At 40.9% G+C, this 19,847-nt stretch overlaps 3 protein-coding genes across 3 annotated transcripts; 1 reads left to right on the forward strand and 2 right to left on the reverse strand.

Annotated features, from left to right (window-relative positions):
* Window positions 1-1,136: 1,136 nt before the first annotated feature.
* On the reverse strand, window positions 1,137-5,685 carry LOC113172349 (UAP56-interacting factor). The gene is made up of 9 exons (XM_026375282.1): window positions 5,509-5,685; window positions 5,254-5,391; window positions 5,006-5,169; window positions 2,851-2,993; window positions 2,495-2,567; window positions 2,328-2,383; window positions 2,056-2,130; window positions 1,763-1,889; window positions 1,137-1,654 (listed from the first exon to the last, which is right to left on the reverse strand). Exons 1-9 carry the CDS (start codon window positions 5,579-5,581, stop codon window positions 1,553-1,555), a joined length of 951 nt encoding a protein of 316 aa, XP_026231067.1. The 5' UTR covers window positions 5,582-5,685; the 3' UTR covers window positions 1,137-1,552.
* A 108-nt stretch (window positions 5,686-5,793) lies between these two features.
* On the forward strand, window positions 5,794-10,572 carry cpdp (CPD photolyase). Its single transcript, XM_026375281.2, has 10 exons — window positions 5,794-6,001; window positions 6,191-6,582; window positions 6,672-6,820; window positions 6,945-7,127; window positions 7,581-7,739; window positions 8,325-8,523; window positions 8,932-9,084; window positions 9,262-9,383; window positions 9,479-9,638; window positions 9,728-10,572. The coding sequence occupies exons 1-10, from the start codon at window positions 5,979-5,981 to the stop codon at window positions 9,874-9,876; spliced, it is 1,689 nt and encodes a 562-aa protein (XP_026231066.1). The 5' UTR covers window positions 5,794-5,978; the 3' UTR covers window positions 9,877-10,572.
* Window positions 10,573-14,167: 3,595 nt separating this feature from the next.
* Window positions 14,168-15,842, reverse strand: LOC113171971 (neuromedin-U receptor 1-like). Its single transcript, XM_026374727.1, has 3 exons — window positions 15,122-15,842; window positions 14,740-14,973; window positions 14,168-14,478 (listed from the first exon to the last, which is right to left on the reverse strand). The coding sequence occupies exons 1-3, from the start codon at window positions 15,807-15,809 to the stop codon at window positions 14,168-14,170; spliced, it is 1,233 nt and encodes a 410-aa protein (XP_026230512.1). The 5' UTR covers window positions 15,810-15,842.
* Window positions 15,843-19,847: the final 4,005 nt, after the last annotated feature.

Consider the following 19,847-nt stretch of genomic DNA (forward strand, 5'->3'; position numbering starts at 1 on the left):
CCTTGTATCAGTCTCCTGAGTTCTACTGTTAAGTGTTTATTTATTACAGGGCTGCTATTTTCATAAATGAACAATTTCACAAAATCCTGTTTAACAGTAGCCCATTGACTTGTTTCCTGTCTTTCAGTGTTTCAGCATATCGGCCACTTCCCAGGGGCAGTGCTTTATATGTAATTGTTAAAAAATAAAAAATAAAAAAGTAGGCAAAAAGAAATTCTGACAAACGTTTAACACTAACTCAAAATTTGACGCTGCAGTTGCCAGTTCATAGCTTGAGTCACGATCCAGCATGAATGTACATTTTTGTGTAGTATTAAGTATTAAGAGCCTCGATGGCTGACTCGTCATCACCTGTTGGCAACAATTCTCAGCATGAACATGCACACAGCAATCGATGAAGATTCATTTCCGTCGGTAGTTTATCTAAAAGGTGAATTAGTACTGCCACACCCCCTCGTTTCTTTCTCCATTGTTTTCCCTGAGGGATCCCAAGGGAAAAAGCTGTGAAATCATTCAACCTACTTTGTAACCAAAGATGCAAAGCTGTGTTAAATTGATTATTTTTAAATGCACACATTTTTTTTTTTTTTTACTTCCTCTTTCACAAAATATTTTGTTGCTGTTCAGCATGTTCTGCATGATCTGTAATCTTCAAACCACTTTCTTACCTCATTTTTATTCTGCACTCTTATTGTAAGATAGTCTGTGAACAGTGTAAATGGGTAAAATGATGCAGAGCAGACAAAAAAAAAATAACCTAGTGTTACTGACACTAGACAGAAAAATGAAGTGAGCCATGTTTTGTTCATTTAAATGGTGTTTGAATTTCATATGCCAATAGTTTTGTTACATTGCAAATTTTAATGTATTTAAATAAAAGCAATATTCAGATTCCAAAGCATGTTAATTTATTTTTTCCACAAACTAGTTAATTAAAAACACATTTTGTGGCTGCTCACTGGAAACCACCTGAAATTTGCACCAAGTTCTAACAGCTCATGTTGCTCTTGATGAAGAGCTGAATTTGAATGTATCCTCTTCCTGTGCAAGGCCATGTTCTGTGTACATAAAGTACTACATATATGCTGTTTGCCTACACAAAATAGAGATTTAAAATATGTAAGAGTATCCGGACATTTAAAGATAACCTCATTTATTTGAAGAAACATTACAAAACAAGTCTCAAAAATGTCAAAAGGGTTTTTAAGAATATACATGCCACCCTAGCAAATACATAGCAGTCCTCTCTGTAAAGTAATAACTTCATAATAGTGTCAACTGTACCATGTCCAAAAAAAGGGGGGGGGGCTCTTTCCTTCCCAGTTTAGGACATCCACAATACAAACGGCGGAGTACAATAATATGGACAAAGAATGGGAACTTATTTTAACACACTCCAGTTATAACAGTTGTACCCATTTGTCACATGGTTGCCCTCCCATCAGTAGAGTCAGTGTTTCCTATCCCATCCGTTACAAAGGTACGGTTCACTGTGCAGGTCTGAGCAGGATGAAGGGGCTCCGGGGCAATACGTGTCCCGTGTTCTTGCCGGTTAACCCACGGTAACGAAGCGGCTGCCTTTGCCGCTGTGCGCTGTGGCAGTGCGCTGATCTTTTAGGATGCGGAATCGCTCGTTCAAGGTCATCGACGTTTGCTGCGGAAGGACAAGTTCAAGGGCAACAAGTTAGTGCAACAGGTTATCACATGGATGCAAACGCTGCGTTTTCGGCCTGTACAGAAACATGAAGTAGCAAACACTAACTGGTTTCCCAACGCTGTTGATGTCAAACTGCAGAGGCACGCCTTTTGGTATTTTCTTCTCCACTGTTTCCACTTTGATAGGAGCAGTGCTAGCAGCTGGGGGGTGCAGGGTCCAAGCACTGGGAGGCCTATGAGGAAGTCACAGGAACAAGCATTTTTGGTATCTGGAGGTGTCCTGAATGTGAAGTTTGGTGTTAAAACTATTATAGACATGCGAAATTCCTGCAAACGGGTTAATAATGTGTAAAGCCTGTTTTACAGGATTCTGCAGGGTTTGTATTGAGTGACACTTACTCAGGCTGAGTCCTAGCTGTGGGGTTGTCAATTGAAACTGTCAAAATTCCACTGCTGGTTGTCGATTTCCGCCACCTGGTGGACAGACAGAGAACATGCATCATTTCACAGGAACATAGACACTGACTACAACACAGCACACAATGGTTCCATCCCCTCCAATTCATACGCTCAGTGTGATTTCCTCCTTGTCACACATGCACATACAACACAAGCAATCTGGCGTTTTACAACAACAGCCAAAATAGAAGCTGAAGAATTAAAATACTCACTGCCGAGTTCTGACTGGGGGAGAGTGAGGACCTGGCTTTTGCACTTGGGCTTGTACCTGCACAATGAAACAGTGGTGCACCAACAGCTGGACTTAGTCTCTAAATTGGTTTTTTTAGACATTAACATTAATCTACACATACTGTTTACAAGTGTCCACATCATGTACCTTGATTCCTCTGCGAAAAAGAAATGTTGCTTGCCGTGCTTCCCTCTGAGTCTGCTGGATGGGCGGCAGTGGTCTACATGATCAGGACACAGGAACGGTATTTAAAATACAACTGCGTAATCAGCACAGGTCTTTCAAAATAAACCACATAAGGCTGCAAATGATACATGTCTGTACTCCCCTATACATGTTTGAAACTTGGAGTGAAAAACTGACTCGCATCAAGCAATATATCAGCAGCCTGACTTCAGACTCTGGCACCACTCCCACAATTGTTTTTTGTATCCATAGAGCACTGTACATAAAGCACAACTGCACCATGGGACTGTACATCAGGTGTAACAAAGTGCTCTCACCGTCGCCGCAGCTGAAATGGTCTTTTGACTGATGTTGCACCCTGGCTCCTCTGTGGATCAGGCTGCCTGTACGGCCGCCTCTGAATTATTGGCTTCCTGTACTGAACTTCAGAGCGCTGAATGAAGGGCCTTGTTCTTGTTCTCTGTAAAGGGAGGTGCAGTAGAGGAGAGTTACAATATGACCAAAGGTAACACTTCTAAAAAGCTGGATTGCTACTGCAAATAGAAAACATTGGTAGTTTTAGCAGTGTATAAAATCTGAAAACCCCTTTTCCCCCATTTCACTTCACATACTGTGAGTCTTTTAACAGCTTTAGAAGAAGAACTGAAACATCTCCATCCAACCACCCTTTTTAAAAAGCCAATGTCTCTATAAACAGAAAAAAATCTCTATACTGAATTACACCCAAAAATTTAGGGTTTTGCTGTCTGATGTAGAAAAAACCTCACTGAGGTAAAGACCTGTAAAATTTTAAAGAATAAATATGTTTTTTTTCCTTTTGTCATTCTCAAGACATACTATACAAAGGCTAAAACCAACAATGAATGATGTCTACTAACTGTTGTATCTCTAAATTCACAAGCAAGTTTACCTTATTTGCTTGTTTAAAACGTACTAAATACATCAGTGAGTCAGAGCTTTCTTACAATGCCCAAATGTTTTCTAAAAAGAAGGAAAGAAAACCCCTGAGAAGCTTGTGAAGTTGCAATGTGGGAGCAGCTCTTGCTCTCAGTCTGTTAATAAGAAGCGATGTCTATTCCAGGCTTTTTTAATAATTAAAAATCATGAGTTCAGCCTTTTGGCTCCTGCTGAAATGCTTTTAATGGTTTCAGAAATACAACGAAGGTCTACGGCACAGACCAACAAGCTATGAATTCAGAAGAATAATGGTCAGTAAACTGTTTATTGTTGGCTTCTTTGTATGGGATGTTTAGAAAATAAACATATGCACATTATAACATGATGTAACTGTTCAACCTAATCTGCATAAGTATATCTTTTAATTTCAAGATGTATGACATTCAATTTGAACCTTTGTATGCACTTTGGAAATAAGAATTTAGGGCCGACAAAAAAGTAATTAATCGCCAAAAGGACTGACATGATCCAATATATCAAGTATGAATGTACCATTTTAACAAAAAAGGGGGTAGTAATGGTTAATAATGGTTTGGTGGGCTCCAGCAAATTTAAAAGATGGTCGGGGGTAGGCTCCGGAGGAGCAGATAACAAAGCAAGTTTGCTGTTTCTGTATACGAGAAAACAGCTGCTGATGTGTGTTGCTAAGCGACAGGATGTCAAGGAAAAAAAGATTCCTCTGGGTATGATGAAGGTCAGGCAGATTCAGGTCATTAAAGTCAGAAGGGTGAAGTCTGTCGGTATTTGCCAGGGAACAAATAATGATGAAAAAGTTTTAAAAGTATTTGTGCTCTGTCTTTTTTGAATCTCACTGACAACTTGTGCAGACACAAAGTTTTGCAGTTGCTGCAATATCAGCACTGTATAGAATCTTCTTCAATTCCTTTTCCGTTTCATTTTCTTTTAACTAAAGAGATTTCGCACTGCCCGTAAAAACACTAATATTTTATTTACCTTTAGCTTTGATTACAGCACAAATTCACAGTAGAACGTGTCGTCTGACATGTTTAAGAAATGAGAAGCTACTCACTGCATCAGTTAGGGTTAAATAACATGTTGCCAGCTGAAACTTAATCATCCATGCAGTAATTGGAAGATCTCACTTATTTGCGTAGTTAAATCTAGGTGGTAACTTTTAGTTGGACGGGCAGTGTATGTTTTATGGCTTATGTTTTATGGCAGTAGAAAGGGGCTCTTTGTTCTACTAAACCAATAATGAAAAGAGTTGAAACACATCCTCACTGAATGTTTACTATAAAATAAGTCAAGGAGGAGCTTGGACAAGTTTTAGAAACTTGTAACAATGCCCAAGTGTTGCCATTTCCAAAGGATAACAACTTGAGGGAAGCTACTGTTTCTTCTGTATGCTGTGTTTATTAGCAGATAACTTAATGATCTGACCCCACAGTGTGATCTGTGTTTAGTGCATGTGTTGTTAGCACTGAAATAGATTAAAGGTCAATGTTAGAGGCTAGTATCAGTGAACGGGTGATGGCTTGGTGTGTCCTCCATTACCTGGTTCACTGCTGCTCTGTTGAATGTGCCGATTCGTTTCAGCAGGGCAGCTGGCCTCCTGGCTGCCAGCCCCGTGATAACCCCTTGACCCCGTCGTCGACCCAGTAGCGGAGGAACCCTTCTGTTTCTTAATTTAGATGGTCCTCCTCGGGGCACGCCAGCTCCTGATAAAAGACATATTAGCTCCATTGCCCGCGTAGCCACAGTTGTTTGCAAATACAAACGATGACGACGAAGTGCACACACACCTCTTTGGACTTGTCCTGCAGTCCTCGTTCCTGCCTTTCCTTGGGTTAAACGGCCTTTCTTGTTGACTGGTCTGCGGTTCACAGTGGCCTGTCTCCTTTTTAACTGTTGCTCTTTTTTGTTCAGCCGAATGATGTCATCTGTTAAATGTATCACAACATCAGTGGTAAAGACGTGCGTCTGAGTTCAAATGAGAAAGCGACATTTAGCTAACGAGTTAGCTACTGACACCAACCATTTACTATTTAGCCCCTTACCTAAAGACATGTCGACTTTATCGGGAACCGCTGGTCTTCTCCCTCGGCCTGCTGTAAAATCAACCTTGCTCATAGTTTCAAACCACGAGGAAAAACACAAGTGTGAAGAGAAATGCGAGGCTAGCTGTTAGCCGTGCTAGCAGTTCAACCCCCTTTTGAGGCTTCACTACAACACATCCGAACCTCCTGTGGACGTTAACGGCGCCGCGCATGCCCTGTGAGGACGTCTAACGGCATTGTGGGAAATGTAGTTCAACCCCACCAAAAAAAAAAAAAAAAACACAGCGTTACAAAACCCAGACACCACAGGGCTCATGTAGCTGGTTGTGTAAAGGAGGAATACGAAACACGTGTTTCTGCGACTGAGCTGCCAACACGACTGCGGCTACTATTTTGCCCGTCGCTTCTTTTTGTTGCTTTAAACGTGTTTTTCTGGCTGAACTGAGCTGTTCTTCAAGTTTCTTCGCTGCATGTTGTTCTGCATCAATCGAAGGTGAGTTAGCGACGCATCCGCAGAGCAGCAGTTTCCTTCGTTTATTGTTTGGACTGTGCAGCTGTTTGTAGTCTGTCTTTATCTTGGGTTTGTTCTTGCAGTCCGCCATTTCCGTAACTTTGTTAGTTTCGCACACAGGCGCGTCATTTGAACCTTTTCACCTTTTTAACTGTGTCTGCTCCTCCGCAGCTCATCATTTGTCTCTGCACCAGGAAGGTTCCTGAAGCTTGTTGTCCACAGTGATCAGTGGTCCAGCCCATTACTCTCCTTTATTTTCCCAAGTGGAAGCATTATGCCTGCTAAAAAACGCAGGGCGACATCTGCTGCAGCTGCTGCAGCTGCAGATGAAGAGCCCAGTGCCAAACAGCAGAAGTTAGCGTCCACGAAGGAGGACAGAGCTGAGGACAGAGCTGAGGACAGAGCTGAGGACAGAGCTGAGGACAGAGCTGAGGACAGAGCTGAGGACAGAGCTGAGGGGCTGTTCAACAGGAAGCGCCTCCGTTTCATATCTGACACTGAAAAGATAAAGCAGGGCTCAGAGGGAGTCCTGTACTGGATGTCGAGAGACCAAAGAGTACAAGGTAATCCAACACAACCAACAGCAAAAGAGTAAGAGACCTTGTTGTCCTTTGCATGTTCTCCATGTTTCTAATGCCAGTGTGTGTTTTAGATAACTGGGCGCTGATCCATGCACAGCAGCTTGCCTTGGAGGAGAAGCTTCCCCTGCACGTCTGTTTCTGCCTGTTTGTCCCCAAATCAGAACTGTCCACCTTGAGACATTACAGCTTCATGCTGAAAGGCCTGGAAGAGGTTGCGCAGGTATTGGCTGAGTGGTCTTTTGAACGCACTGATTTATTAATGGCTTCTGCACTTTCTTCAGTAATCTGTGATTCAGGCACCCCACTGCGGGGCTTAACTTTAATCTCCTGCTCCCATCAAACAGGAATGTAAAAAGTTAAACATCCAGTTCCACTTGCTCCGTGGCTCAGCAGGGGAGGTTCTCCCTGGCTTTGTGTCAGACCACAGTTTGGGCGCAGTGGTGACAGATTTCTCCCCTCTCAGAGAACCGCTACAGTGGTTGGAGGATGTCAAAAAGAAGCTTTCAAAAGACATCCCCTTCATACAGGTAAAAGCTTTTTTAAATACAGTATTTAGTAAAGAGAGTTTTTTTTTTAACCCAAAAAATAAAAAATACATCATTTCTCAAGGGAATCTGGACATTTGGACTTTTATTTGTACACAACAGTAGACAATACTCAAAAATTGTTTTAAACGACTGTCTTCTTTTATAATATTTTATATTGTACTACTACTACTACTACTGTCATTTTGTTAGTTTTAGCTGTATTAGGATTAAAGTTATGAATGTGAAGGCTTCTTATTATATTTAAAAGCTGTGACTTTACCCCTCATCTGTGTTTTTAAAAAGACACATTGATGTATTTCACCTTTAAATGCATAACGTCTTGTGTTTGGTGAAGTGATGCTCTTTTTTTTATTTGATGTGCTCTGGCTTTATTTATGCTCCCGTGCTCTAGCAGCAATTTTATGAGTTAAACATCTAATTTTCCTTCTATAGGTTGATGCCCATAACATTGTTCCATGCTGGGTAGCATCACCTAAACTGGAGTACGGTGCCAGGACAATTAGAGGAAAAATCAACAATCTTTTGCCAGAGTTCCTCTCTGATTTCCCTCTGATAGAAAAACATCCCTATACGGCTATAAGAACCGCTAAGGTAAGTGCTTTAACGGCAGAGAATACATTCTTTTTCGCTGTAGACAAATGTTAATATGCTATTGTAACAAGGAAAAAGAAGTTGTGTGTTTTTGTTTTTATGTCACATTGAAGGACTATTGAATTGATAAAGACCACGCTATCATAATAATTTTCCTAAAAATATCTTGCTTTGTGAGTGTTTACTAATCTTACATCTAAGCTGTCGGTGGAGCTGTCATTGATGTGCAGTTTGGAAGTCAGACTGCTGCATAAAACTCTTACTTTCAACCTTCAGCTGTCTCTTCTCCTCTGCACATCATTTATTGATGAGTGAATATAAAAATAGTAGACCCTTTAAACTGTCCAAAAGTTGAAATTTCCTTCCAAGCACTAGATATTAAAGCTGCAGGCGTGTGTGTTTTCGCGTCAGTGCTGTGATTGATATGCAATTCACTGGTGTGAGCCCCTTGATAGCGTGAGGTGAACCTTCCTCGATGCTTTTGAAGTTTGCGGTTCACGATAACACCATAGTATGTTTTAGCCCGTCACTGTCAGCTCTGATATCTGCTGAGTTTTTCTCTTATCTCCCTTCTTCACCTCGCAGCATGTAGATTGGGACAAAACACTGGCCTCTCTGCAGGTAGACAGATCAGTAGGAGAGACAGAGTGGGCTAAGCCAGGCACCAAAGCAGGGATGGCCATGTTGCAGTCGTTCATTGATGCACGCCTCAAGCTGTTTGGCACCCATCGTAATGACCCAAATGCTGCTGCCCTCAGCCAGCTCTCCCCCTGGATCCGATTCGGTCAGTAATACCATGAAATAAACACTAAGTGTGAATATAGTTGATGTCATAGGGGAATTTTGCTGTGATGATTCAGCTTACATCTGGTTAATGCATTTTTCTGGTAGAGTTGTTTGGTTTAAAATCAAGTTTCTAAATTGTATATGTGTCTCACATGGATCAATACTAGTGCCCCTTCCATTTACTCTACACACATTTGCATTCGTACCATAATGCAACTGCTTTTAAAACTTGTTGTATATTCCAACAAAGACCTCACTCACAGTAAACACATCAAATTAAATTATTATGCCATAATGGAGCATGTTGAGTTTCTCTTTCCACAGTAACTTATCATTATATAGTCCACCATGAACTCTAAACCTACTGCCACTGCCTCTTTAAAAACATCTTCCCTCTTCCTATCAGGGCACCTGTCAGCCCAGCGTGCGGCACTGCAGGTTAAGCGCCATGGAAAGAGCACGAGTCAGTCCATCGCCTCCTTCCTCGAGGAGCTGGTGGTGCGCAGGGAGTTGACTGACAACTTCTGCTTCTACAACAAGAAATATGACAGTGTGGAGGGTCAGTTGAGATCTCATTAAATTAGTTCATTTCAATTCAGTTTATTTATATAGTGCCAAGTCTTAAAAAAAGTAACCTCAAGGCACTTGACAATGTTGTATATTATATGTATAAGTGACTCAACTCAAATCCAAATGAAAAGCTTGTCTTTTGTTATACATCATCTGTGGCGCTTAGGTGCTTATGAGTGGGCTCAGAAGACCTTGAAAGACCACGCCAAAGACAAGAGGTCATATCTCTACACACGTGAGCAGCTGGAGAACGCAAAGACGCATGACAAACTGTGGAACGCAGCTCAGGTGCATATAGGTCTCAATGCTCTCAAGAAACACAATTTTCAGTAGTCTGTGTTGTGCTTTGATTCTTATTTCCTTTTATTCCATCACTCCATTAGTACCAGATGATCATTGAGGGGAAGATGCATGGCTTCTTAAGGATGTACTGGGCCAAAAAGATTCTGGAGTGGACTTCATCACCAGAGGAGGCACTCTCTATTGCCCTGTACCTAAATGATCGCCATGAGCTTGATGGCCAGGACCCTAATGGGTTTGTTGGTAAGGACATAAATTACATTCTCAGTGTGTCCTGAATGTTCTTCCCTCCACATATTAATTCCTTTCTGCTGGTTTTTCCACCACTTCAGGTTGTATGTGGTCTATCTGTGGCATCCACGACCAGGGCTGGGCAGAGAGACCAGTTTTCGGAAAGATCCGTTACATGAACTACAAAGGCTGCACTCGGAAGTTTGACGTAGCCAAGTTTGAGAAGAAATACTGTCCTAAAAACCTTTGAAGCATAAAATGCTTTGAAGAATGGAAATGAAATGCGTGACAGCTTACATCTCCTATGTCTTTACCTCAGGGAGCATTTGTACAATGTCTCTTGCAGTGGATTTTCTTCTTTTCTTTGTTCTTTGTTGCTTTGCTTTGTCTAAAATATTCCTTTTATTATTGCTCAGCTTGTTGCCTTTACTGATTATTGTGGTTTATGTTTGTCATTACTGTAAGCCGTTTTTCTGGTAGTATACTGTATGTTGTGCTCTTGTTTAATTCTAGATGATGATCTGTGGTGCCTACTTAGTAAGAGATATAGTTTTTTTACTTTGCTTTTATTTCAACTTTTATATTACTGTTTGTTTTAGTAATGTTCCTTTTATTTTACACAAGAAATAACTTATTTACTGCTGATTCCACAGCACATGCTGTGCTTTATGGAGGAGCTCGGGGATTTGTTTTTTTCTAAAGAGTTTTCACACCAAACTGCAAAAAGTCGCGTACTATTTTCTTTTCATTTATGTTAGTTTCTTATGCAGAAATAAAGAGTATGTAGCTTTTAACATACCTCTTTATTCTTGTTAATTTTTTATTTGAAAGCATACACAATCACAACACCCATAATCACAACACAATACATCCTCCATCCATCCGTTACCCTAACCGCTGTTAGGGTAACGGATGCCTCTCGCCGAGAGGCAGGGGACTCCAATACATCAGTGATATTTAAAATAATTTAATAATATTTTTATTAGAGAATCCTGTATGTACTTTTATACAAAATAAACAAGACAAACATATGCTGAGTTACATCGCTGCTGCAAATGCTGTTTCATTGAGTACTGATGTAATTAAGCACAGAAACAAAAACACTCCTCCGTCTAATTAACTGCCCCCTCTGTGGTGGCTAAATTAAAAAAGCACTTTTTTCAAACATTACTATATCAAACTACTCTATGTTATGCGCTCTTTTGTTATGTACTATTCCAGGGAAAGATATGCATGTTCTAATTAGGTGAAACCAGACAGTACATGGGTATAGGGAATAGCAGCTAAGAGTATGGCATTAGTATTTACTGTGATTTACTAGTTTAAGGTCCTCAGCACAGCCTATTTTCCCTTACATGCTACTATAGTGTAATTAAGAGTAAATTATATATTTGTATATTGACAAAGATCTATCTATCTATCTATCTATCTATATAAAGTTATTAAATATAATGTTTAGTTATAATTGAGAAAATATAACCTTATAAAAGATAAAAAAAAAAAAAAGTAATTTATTTAATTTAATGTCCTTTTTCCACTGCAGCTATAAATGGATGCGTCATGTTTTAAAAGTTGTTTCAACGCCCACTGCTCACTGAACTCTTCAATTAATGAACAAGTGACACAAAGAGGATGTCTCTCATCCGTAGTGTTCACGCTTTTTGATATATCAAAACACACAAATAAGGGACAAGTTTGTATTTGGACAAATTAAATTAATCCTGACTTGACTCTTGAGTCATTCAAACACTCATTAGATGTACAGTAAAACTCCTGTGTTCTGGGATTTACCTGTCTTCAGTGAAACATGCTCGTGTATAAATTAAGTGAAATGCTAGCGAGGAGAAAATGAAAACAGCAAAACAATGACAGAGTTTAATCAATGTGTTGTTGACATCGCCGTTCCCTATGTCTACCATACTCTCTAGTCTCTAAATTAGTTTTTGCTTACAGTGACATTCACTGTTGGGTACAATGTGCTGCAGAACATTGTTTGTGCAAGTTTATTGCATCCTGTTCTTGGCTGAACAATGTTTCTGTATTGTGTTGGAATAATCCATTACTAACTGCTAAAAGCAATTTTCACAAGGTTTGAAGAGCAAATTCTGGCAAGTGTCTCTTATATTATTCATCACCCACCAGTTATTTTTATAAGAAAATACATTCCTCACAATTAAACCTCATTTATCCTGTAATCTGCAGTCACACAATCAGGCATACATTTAATTTCCATCCATTCTCTCTCCATCACTGCTTATCTTTTTCAGAGTCACAGGAGATGAAAGCATCCACAGGGTGAGAAGGCAATACATGGTAGACCCAATGAGTTGAGTATTCCCTCACAGCTGGGACAGGCTCCAGCACTATCATTACAATTAACAGGAACAAGCAGTTAAGATAATGATAGATAGATAGAAAGTTGAAAAGTTAGGGCATCACAGAATTGAAGTCTATTTTATTTTGAAGGGACATGAATGTGCGCACCAAATTTAACACATGTAAATCTCAACCTGGCAGCAAAAACCAGCAAATCAATATTAATTCCTCAGAATAAGTCTGGTTTAATTAAAAATATGATATTACAGGTTTTATTACTGGTTTTGATGTACAGCACTCCCTCCACAGACTCATTGGTAGTTTATTCCAAATCACAGTGTTGGTGTGCAGGGCTGCTGGTGAAGTCATAAAATATTACAGGATGATGCATCTCCTGTGTTTCCTTACCTTATCATCTGCTGCTTTAAAAGAAACAAGTTTACAGTGGCACCAACTACTGTATGTTAATTAGGTTTCTAAATTAAAACTCGTAACTCTCTCGTTTTCATTATGCTGTAAGTCAAAACATGTCAGAGCAATACATGCTTTTACATAAACAAATTATGTAAAAGTACACACACACAGTCTTTTTATTGTTTTTTTTTTTTACCTCTGGTCTTTTTTTTTCATGTTATTAATTTACAGAGAAAGTCACGATAAAAATATTCCACATATTTCTCATTCAGGTTGATTTGTACTTTAGCCTCACAGCTCCTACATTGTGCCCACACAATGCCTTCAGGTTGATGAGTGTGATATCTTGTGCCTCCTGCTGTTATATCAACGAACCCATGGGTGGTAATAATAACCATGCTCCTGAAATACCATTACTTGGGTGATCCAGACTTTTTATGACAAATTACTTTTTTCTCTTGGCTGCACTTCACCCAAAGTTGAGAAGACACAGCCCAGTGAAAGGCGTCTTACCTCATTAATCATAAATAACCATGTATTGTTTGGCCATTATTAACCACAATGTTTCTGCAGCTTTCGGGGTTCTGCAGCTGATCCCTCTTAAGAAGTCAGAATAGAAAAACAATTTCAAAGACTCTTATACACATTTCTTTCCATGGCCAAACCACTAACAGGAACAATAAGTCTGCTGGTGCATGTTACCAGATCACATCACATTTCAATGATACATGCTGAGAAAAACATACATGTTTTCAACAAATAGCAGCTAATACCGCATCAGATCCTGTGCATTCATAAAGAGTTGCTATATATTAAAATGAACTATACATATGCAGGTAATCCACCATCTAAACAGCTTCATCATTCACTATAAACACCATTAACAAACCTTCTTGTGTTGGTTCTTGTGTTTCTCTTAATTACCTTCAATTTTCACCTCTCATACAGTCCCAGAGAAGTTTTCTTGCTTTTGAACAGGAGCCATTTTGCATTCAGTGGTTACTCTGACAGCATGCTAATGATGGCACTCAGCGCAGTGGAGCAGAAAATTAGTAAACCTGGGGATGTTATGCCTCCTATTATACAGTACATACAATAAATGCAGTCACCTACTAAAATAGAAATACAGGACATAACAATGCTGTTATGTATTATTTATATAATGATTCTTTTGTTTGTCTGAATATTGACCTTGTTATCTCTTTCAAATGTTTAAAACATTTGCTACTTTCAGGATGTTGTCTTATTAGTCCTCACTCTAATTGGGTTAGTGTACATATTTCTGCAGTCTGGATGACGTCCAGATACAATTAAAGAGTTTGCAGCAAGCAAGTATGTTTACAGTAATCTTGAATGTTTCCCATAAGGTTTATCACGTAGCCTTTGGTCACATGTCAGTCGTTCAGAACGTCTATTAGTCTGATATCCCCAACCACTTTGAGGGTCGTATCGTTTTATTTGGGTCCATAACCTTTAAATCTGAAGGCCTCTGGGCTGTTTACATACAAACTGACGGATGATAAATGAAAGGAAAAACCAACATAAAGAGTCTCACAAGATGTTTGGCTGCTTCAAGTGGGCAATGCTCTATTGTCCAAGTCTTAGTGTCGTACAGGGAGCGCAAACACTGTTTCTCTAGAAAGATGCTGTGTTGATAATGGTGGTGATGAGCCCAAATTCTCCAGCAGATCAGGTGTTTACACATGTTTTTAGCTACAATTCACAGCTCTGTCAGGGACATAAGACCATTCAATAACAAGTGTCCCTGTATTTATTGCATTTTTCTTTTTGTTACACATCTTTGTTTTATGTTAAGTCAATTTCATGCTGTTGGGCATTTTCTCACTTATGGTGCTGCGCTGGGTCATCTGAAAGCTGGACTGCATCAGCCAGCTGTTCGAGTAACATGTGACGTGACAGAACATTTCTCTGAACCTGGTGGACATGAGGTTGTAGAGGATGGGGTTGATGGCAGAGCTCAAGTAGAAGAAGACTCCAGAGATGACGTGGACGTGCTCAAAGATCTCGAGGTGCTTCTCGAACGATGGGTTGATGTAGCTCCACATCAGGCGGTCCACGTGGAAGGGAGCCCAACAGATGCCAAACACAACCACCAACACACCTGGACCGAGGGGACATGATCGCATCAGCTGGACAAACAAGTTAACAAGTGGCAAAAAGGACCACACACGCAATCACCAGTATGTGACTGATGACAGGACAGAACTGAGACAGACCGGAACAAGTTATAAATAGAGAAACAGAAAAATGGGCTTAGACATAACTGAGCAACAACTCAGCGCACATTCACACAGTCACAGTCAAACAAAACATTCCTGAGCAACTTGAGAAAAACCAAATGAATGAACGAAATGACACCTACAAAGCATTTTGGTGACTTGCATGTTGCGCTTGCCCAGTTTCTGAATGCGGGGCTGGGAGAGGCTTCCTGATCCAAAGCTGCACCTCGCGTCCACCACCGTCACCACCCTCTCTCTGCGCAGCTGCAAGCCAATGAGCAGGTAGAGAATGCTAATTGTTACCATGGGGAGCAGGAAGAAGACCAGCGTGGAAATCAGGATGATCAGGTTATACATCCAGGTGGGTTTGATCAAAGCTGAGGTTGGAGAAAACACAGGTTGTCAGTAAGATCCCAGGATTTAAATTTGAAATTAATGTCATTTTTATCAGCTTTAGCTTTAATTTGTGCTTATATGTGCTGGTGAGTCCTAAACAGCAAAATATGATTTCAATTCTATACATACAGCAGATAGCAGATTGGGGAAACTGATGTCCAAACTTTGGAGGCAGCAGCACAATCCCATGCAGACTGGTGTTCGGCACAGCGCACAGCATGGACAGCACCCACAGCATAACGATGACCCTCTTGACGTGAGCACGGGTGGTCATGTGTTTGACTTTGAGGGGGTGGACCACTGCCACGTAGCGTTCCACGCTGAGGGCTGTGACATTGAGGATGGAGGCGAAGCAGACGGTCTCAAACAGGAAGGTTTTGAAATAGCAGCCCCCCTCCCCGAACAGAAAGGGGTAGTTCTGCCACATGTCATAGAGCTCTAACGGCATACCCATCAGCAGCACCAGCAGGTCAGACACTGCCAGACTCAGCAGGTAGTAGTTGGTGGGTGTCTGCATCACTCTGTAGCGCAAAATGACTGCACAGGTCAAAGAATTGCCCAGGACGCCCACCATGAAGATGGCGAGGTAGGTTATGCAGACAGGCAGAAATACAGGGGACCTCAGGGGCCCCATGTGCCCGGCCAGATACTCCTCCTCGCTTAAACACATGTCATGCAAATCTTGTTCAGTAGCGTTGGCCAACACCCAGGAGATATTCATCCCACACACCACAGCAGCCTCGGGGCAGCCGTCTCCATCGAACACGGAGGCTTCTGTTGTTAAAAGAGCTGCGAGGGAACAGTTCAGCTTTGCCATGTTGGTGAGCGGCAAGAAGGTTGTCCTTTGTGAAAAGAACAGAAATTCACTTTACTCTTCACGAGGAGTGTGAAACCAGATGTAAAGGTTTCCGAAAATAACCCTGATGATGATGCAGTCACAGTGACGTCACAAGAGTTATTTTAGCTTTGAGCTTGAGACTTTTAAAATTTATTACAAAAACTGAGGGTGTCAAATTTTTAACCACTAATCCGTCAGGTTTGTTGAACTATGGCAACAACTTCTCTTTGCTGTGTCTATTAATTATTGGGATCAGAGGTGTTGCCAACATATGTTTAGCCTAAAAAAAAAATCCTTCCAAAGGCACAAGATGCATAAGTGATATACGTAACAGATATTCTAAATTTAAATGAACAGAAGACTGTCGTTACCAAGCAGTTTAGCTCTGATCTATGGCAACTAGCAGGAAAAACTATGCTCACAAGTGGCAGCAACATGTATACAAAAAGCCATTTAGTCAGTTTAATGAATAAACGGCATTTGCAGAATCACCACAGCAGCAGTAACTAAGACGTTTAACACAAGTTCTGATCTCGTCACCACGATGGTGTTGTAGTCATGCTGTGCAAAACAAATCTGGAGAGAGACATCAATACTGTCACGATGTTGTCTTATTAGGAGGTGATGTTGAGCAGGACATTTGTACAGTGGAGTAGTTTGTGCGTAACCACATGCAACAGTGTTATTAAAAAAAAACAACAACTCACCTGCAAGTTTGTGGTCTCCTCTCCTCTTCTTCTTCACAGTATTTAAAGACATATAAGCAGATGTATATTCACCAATGTGTTTTTCATCCTGTATCTGGTCTTTCTGATACTCAATGTCGACTGCTTTGGTGCTTCAGTGTGTCACAGCTGCAAGGACTTCCCGTATTTGAGTGTTGTTGTTCACCCCACCTCTCTGTCTCTCTCTCTCTCTCTCTCTCTCTCTCGCTCACCATTAGCCTTCTTCTTCATCTTCATCTCCTCCAATTCAAGTACTATTCTTCTGTTTCTTCTCTTGTTTTTTTTTTGCACACACACAATCACACACACACACACACATACAATCACACAATCACACACACACACACACACACACACACACACACACACACACACACACACACACTACAAAGACTCCCTACCTTGTTATTCTCCGGTCTATTACTTTTCCCATTGAAAGACTGTATATAGCCCCAGTGTGAAAATGAAGGTTTAGATTGCTTTGACCTGTGATCCTGTGGTTGTGGATTGTTGTTGTGTGTGTGTGTGTGTGTGTGTGTGTGTGTGTGTGTGTGTGTGTGTGTGTGTTCCCATTTCTATTTTTTCCAAGTCAAAAATAAAAACACCCAGAAACAATGTGGCATCACCTGAAGGTGTTAATGACCCCATGAGGATGAATCCTCCTGACTTATGTGATCTTCCAAATTTTCCTCCTCCACCATCAGCAGGTCAGAATTTCACCTACAGATTCTGATTCATTTTACTAATGAAAGCAACCAGCGTGTTTTGTTATGATTTCTATTTTGAAAACCTAATTATCATAATCTAAGTATTGTTTCATTACCTCTTATTGCATCACATGTGAAGTTGGTGGTTGCATGGGAATGAACATTGGGGTAAAAACATTTCAGTGTGTGAATGGATGCTTTGATTCGGAGTGAGTCACATCAGTCAGCACCTTGTCTTCTTGAATTAAATGTGCACCGTGTGAGTCATCAGGTGTGTTATTGTGTTTGAACAATGGGGAGTAAAATATTTGAACCCTTAAGGCTGTGTTTTCCCTGATGCAAATAAAATTAATGACACGTTTGGGGGGGAATACTCGTTTTGTACGGAGCAGCTAAGGGAATATTTGATATGGCATGGATTTCTTTGCTCAGAGCTGGCCACTGGGAAACACCTTAGTATATTTACAGACCAGCCAGGGGACAGGGAATTCTATTAGCATTTAATGATCAAGCAGAGGGTCTTTCAGAGGGCAGGAAAATCACGAAAATGAAACTGCACACACCCCGTATGACTGTATCTTGTACCACTCTTCCCTCTAACTCTACCTCCCTCTGCGGCAGTGTCTAACTCAATCACAGCTTTTAATCTCAACGAGGAGGCTCCAGTACTTCCCCCGCAGGAAACTGGCATGTTCTCATTTGTGCTTCTATTAACTCGAGCATTAATTGGTCTTCCGCGTGTGACTGACTGAGACGAAAAGCTGTGATTGCGATGCCTTCAATATCCCTGCCAGGTCAGCACTGTCAGAACTCAAAATTTGGGTACATTGTGAGAGTTTGTCTGTGATTATTACAACAAAAACCTACATATAGTATGTAATAACAATTTTTCTCAGCTTAATTTTCTACTCTGGAATGAAATCCTTTCAACACTTTCGCTACTTGTGTAACTTTGTGTTGTGTTTTTTTTTATTCACAATACAGATGGATGAAGTCTGAGAAACATAATCAGTGTAGATGCTCCCACACAGGTGCCCTGCATGGTACAACGGAGCAATTAACATCCCATCATGCTCTGTAGCACATACTGTATAAAAATGCTGAGAATGAATCAGCAATGCTGAATCAGATTTCTGAACAAGATAACAAGAGGAAAAGTTGTGACTTTGAAAGAAGGCCCATTGTTGGGGCACAGAGATCATCAAAAACAGGAATATCATTTGGAAGAATAGTGTTCATCCCTCCAGATAAGTCCAGTGACTTGTAGAATCAAGGCCAATATGCACTGAAGTTGTTCTGGTGGCACGTGTCGGCTCAGCATCCTATTAAAATACCTGATGATGTTGTTTTTTTCTTTTAATTTATCACCTCCAGTCTCTATCTCATCTCTGTTGCTTTATTTTTGCACACAGTTTGTAATATTTGTCCAAAAACATTTCCCATTAGGTGTAACTTCTTCTACGTTCTTCTTCTTCTCTCTGTTGTGGCTCAGCTGCCTCTGCTCTGTTAACAGCGTTTCATACATCACAGGAGCTGCTGGACCTGTCCAGGAAACACATGTGCAGCCTGGAGACGCTTTCTCAGGTCATATTAAATTCTGTCATATACCTTCCGCTGCCTTTCTTTCTTCCTGTCTGTGTGTTTGAGGAATCGCAAACAGAGCAGGAGAAACCGCTTTGCCGGCCTGGGTTTGTTTGTGGACCTGCAGCGTGATGTTTAAGAAATGTGTCTCACATAACAATGTAGTTTGACTGCCCTGGATGCCGGGGGTGGGGGGGGGGGGGGTGGGGGCTTCTGCATCGGAGACATAAGCATTAAGACAAACTGTCATATGTGACAGGTTTGAGGAGGAGCCCACAGTGTCTCACAGTGCTCTGTGTCCTCCATACCAGAAATGCTTTGTGTGCACCATCACATAGAAGAACAAACATCAGGAGCTATGTGATTATATACAGTTCCTCATCTTGGCCAACAGAAGCTGCATGATGGATTCAAATCTCTGTTTATGTCCAGCTCTCTCTTACCAGAAACCTTAAATCTCTCAGTCCTATGTGTGTTTATTTAGATACTAATAGTTATTAATGAAGGTTTCTACTTATACACTGGTGTCACAGTTGCAGGATGCTGAGGTGTCGGAGTATTTACTTCACTGGAGCCTTTTTTAAAACAACTCTGACTCGAGTGCAGCTCAAACATTCATTTGCGAACCTCTCTCTGTGTCTGTGTGTGTGTTTAACCGTTGAATGGGCCGACCTACGGCGTGGGGAGAGGAGATGTTCTCTGTCTTTTACGTCCGTGCTGTGAGTCAGTCTTGTTCGAGCAGCACGTCTCCATCACAGTGTCCATTATGGACGGTGACACAGTTGGGCAGGCTGCTGGAGTTTGTGCCACGTCACGCTGAGGATAGTGGCTTCTCAGAGGTGCAGCTGCTGGATGGAGAGTGGAGAAAATCCTAAATCCTCCTACACAGATAGTAACGCAGTTTACTGACTCTGTCTTTCCAAAGCCGTTAATATACACTTGGACAATTTTAGAACATATTAGGAGTTGAATCACCACTTAACATAATGCACTGCAATGCTACA

The sequence above is a fragment of the Anabas testudineus genome, chromosome 17 (assembly GCF_900324465.2).
Source record: "Anabas testudineus chromosome 17, fAnaTes1.2, whole genome shotgun sequence".
NCBI lineage: Eukaryota > Metazoa > Chordata > Actinopteri > Anabantiformes > Anabantidae > Anabas > Anabas testudineus.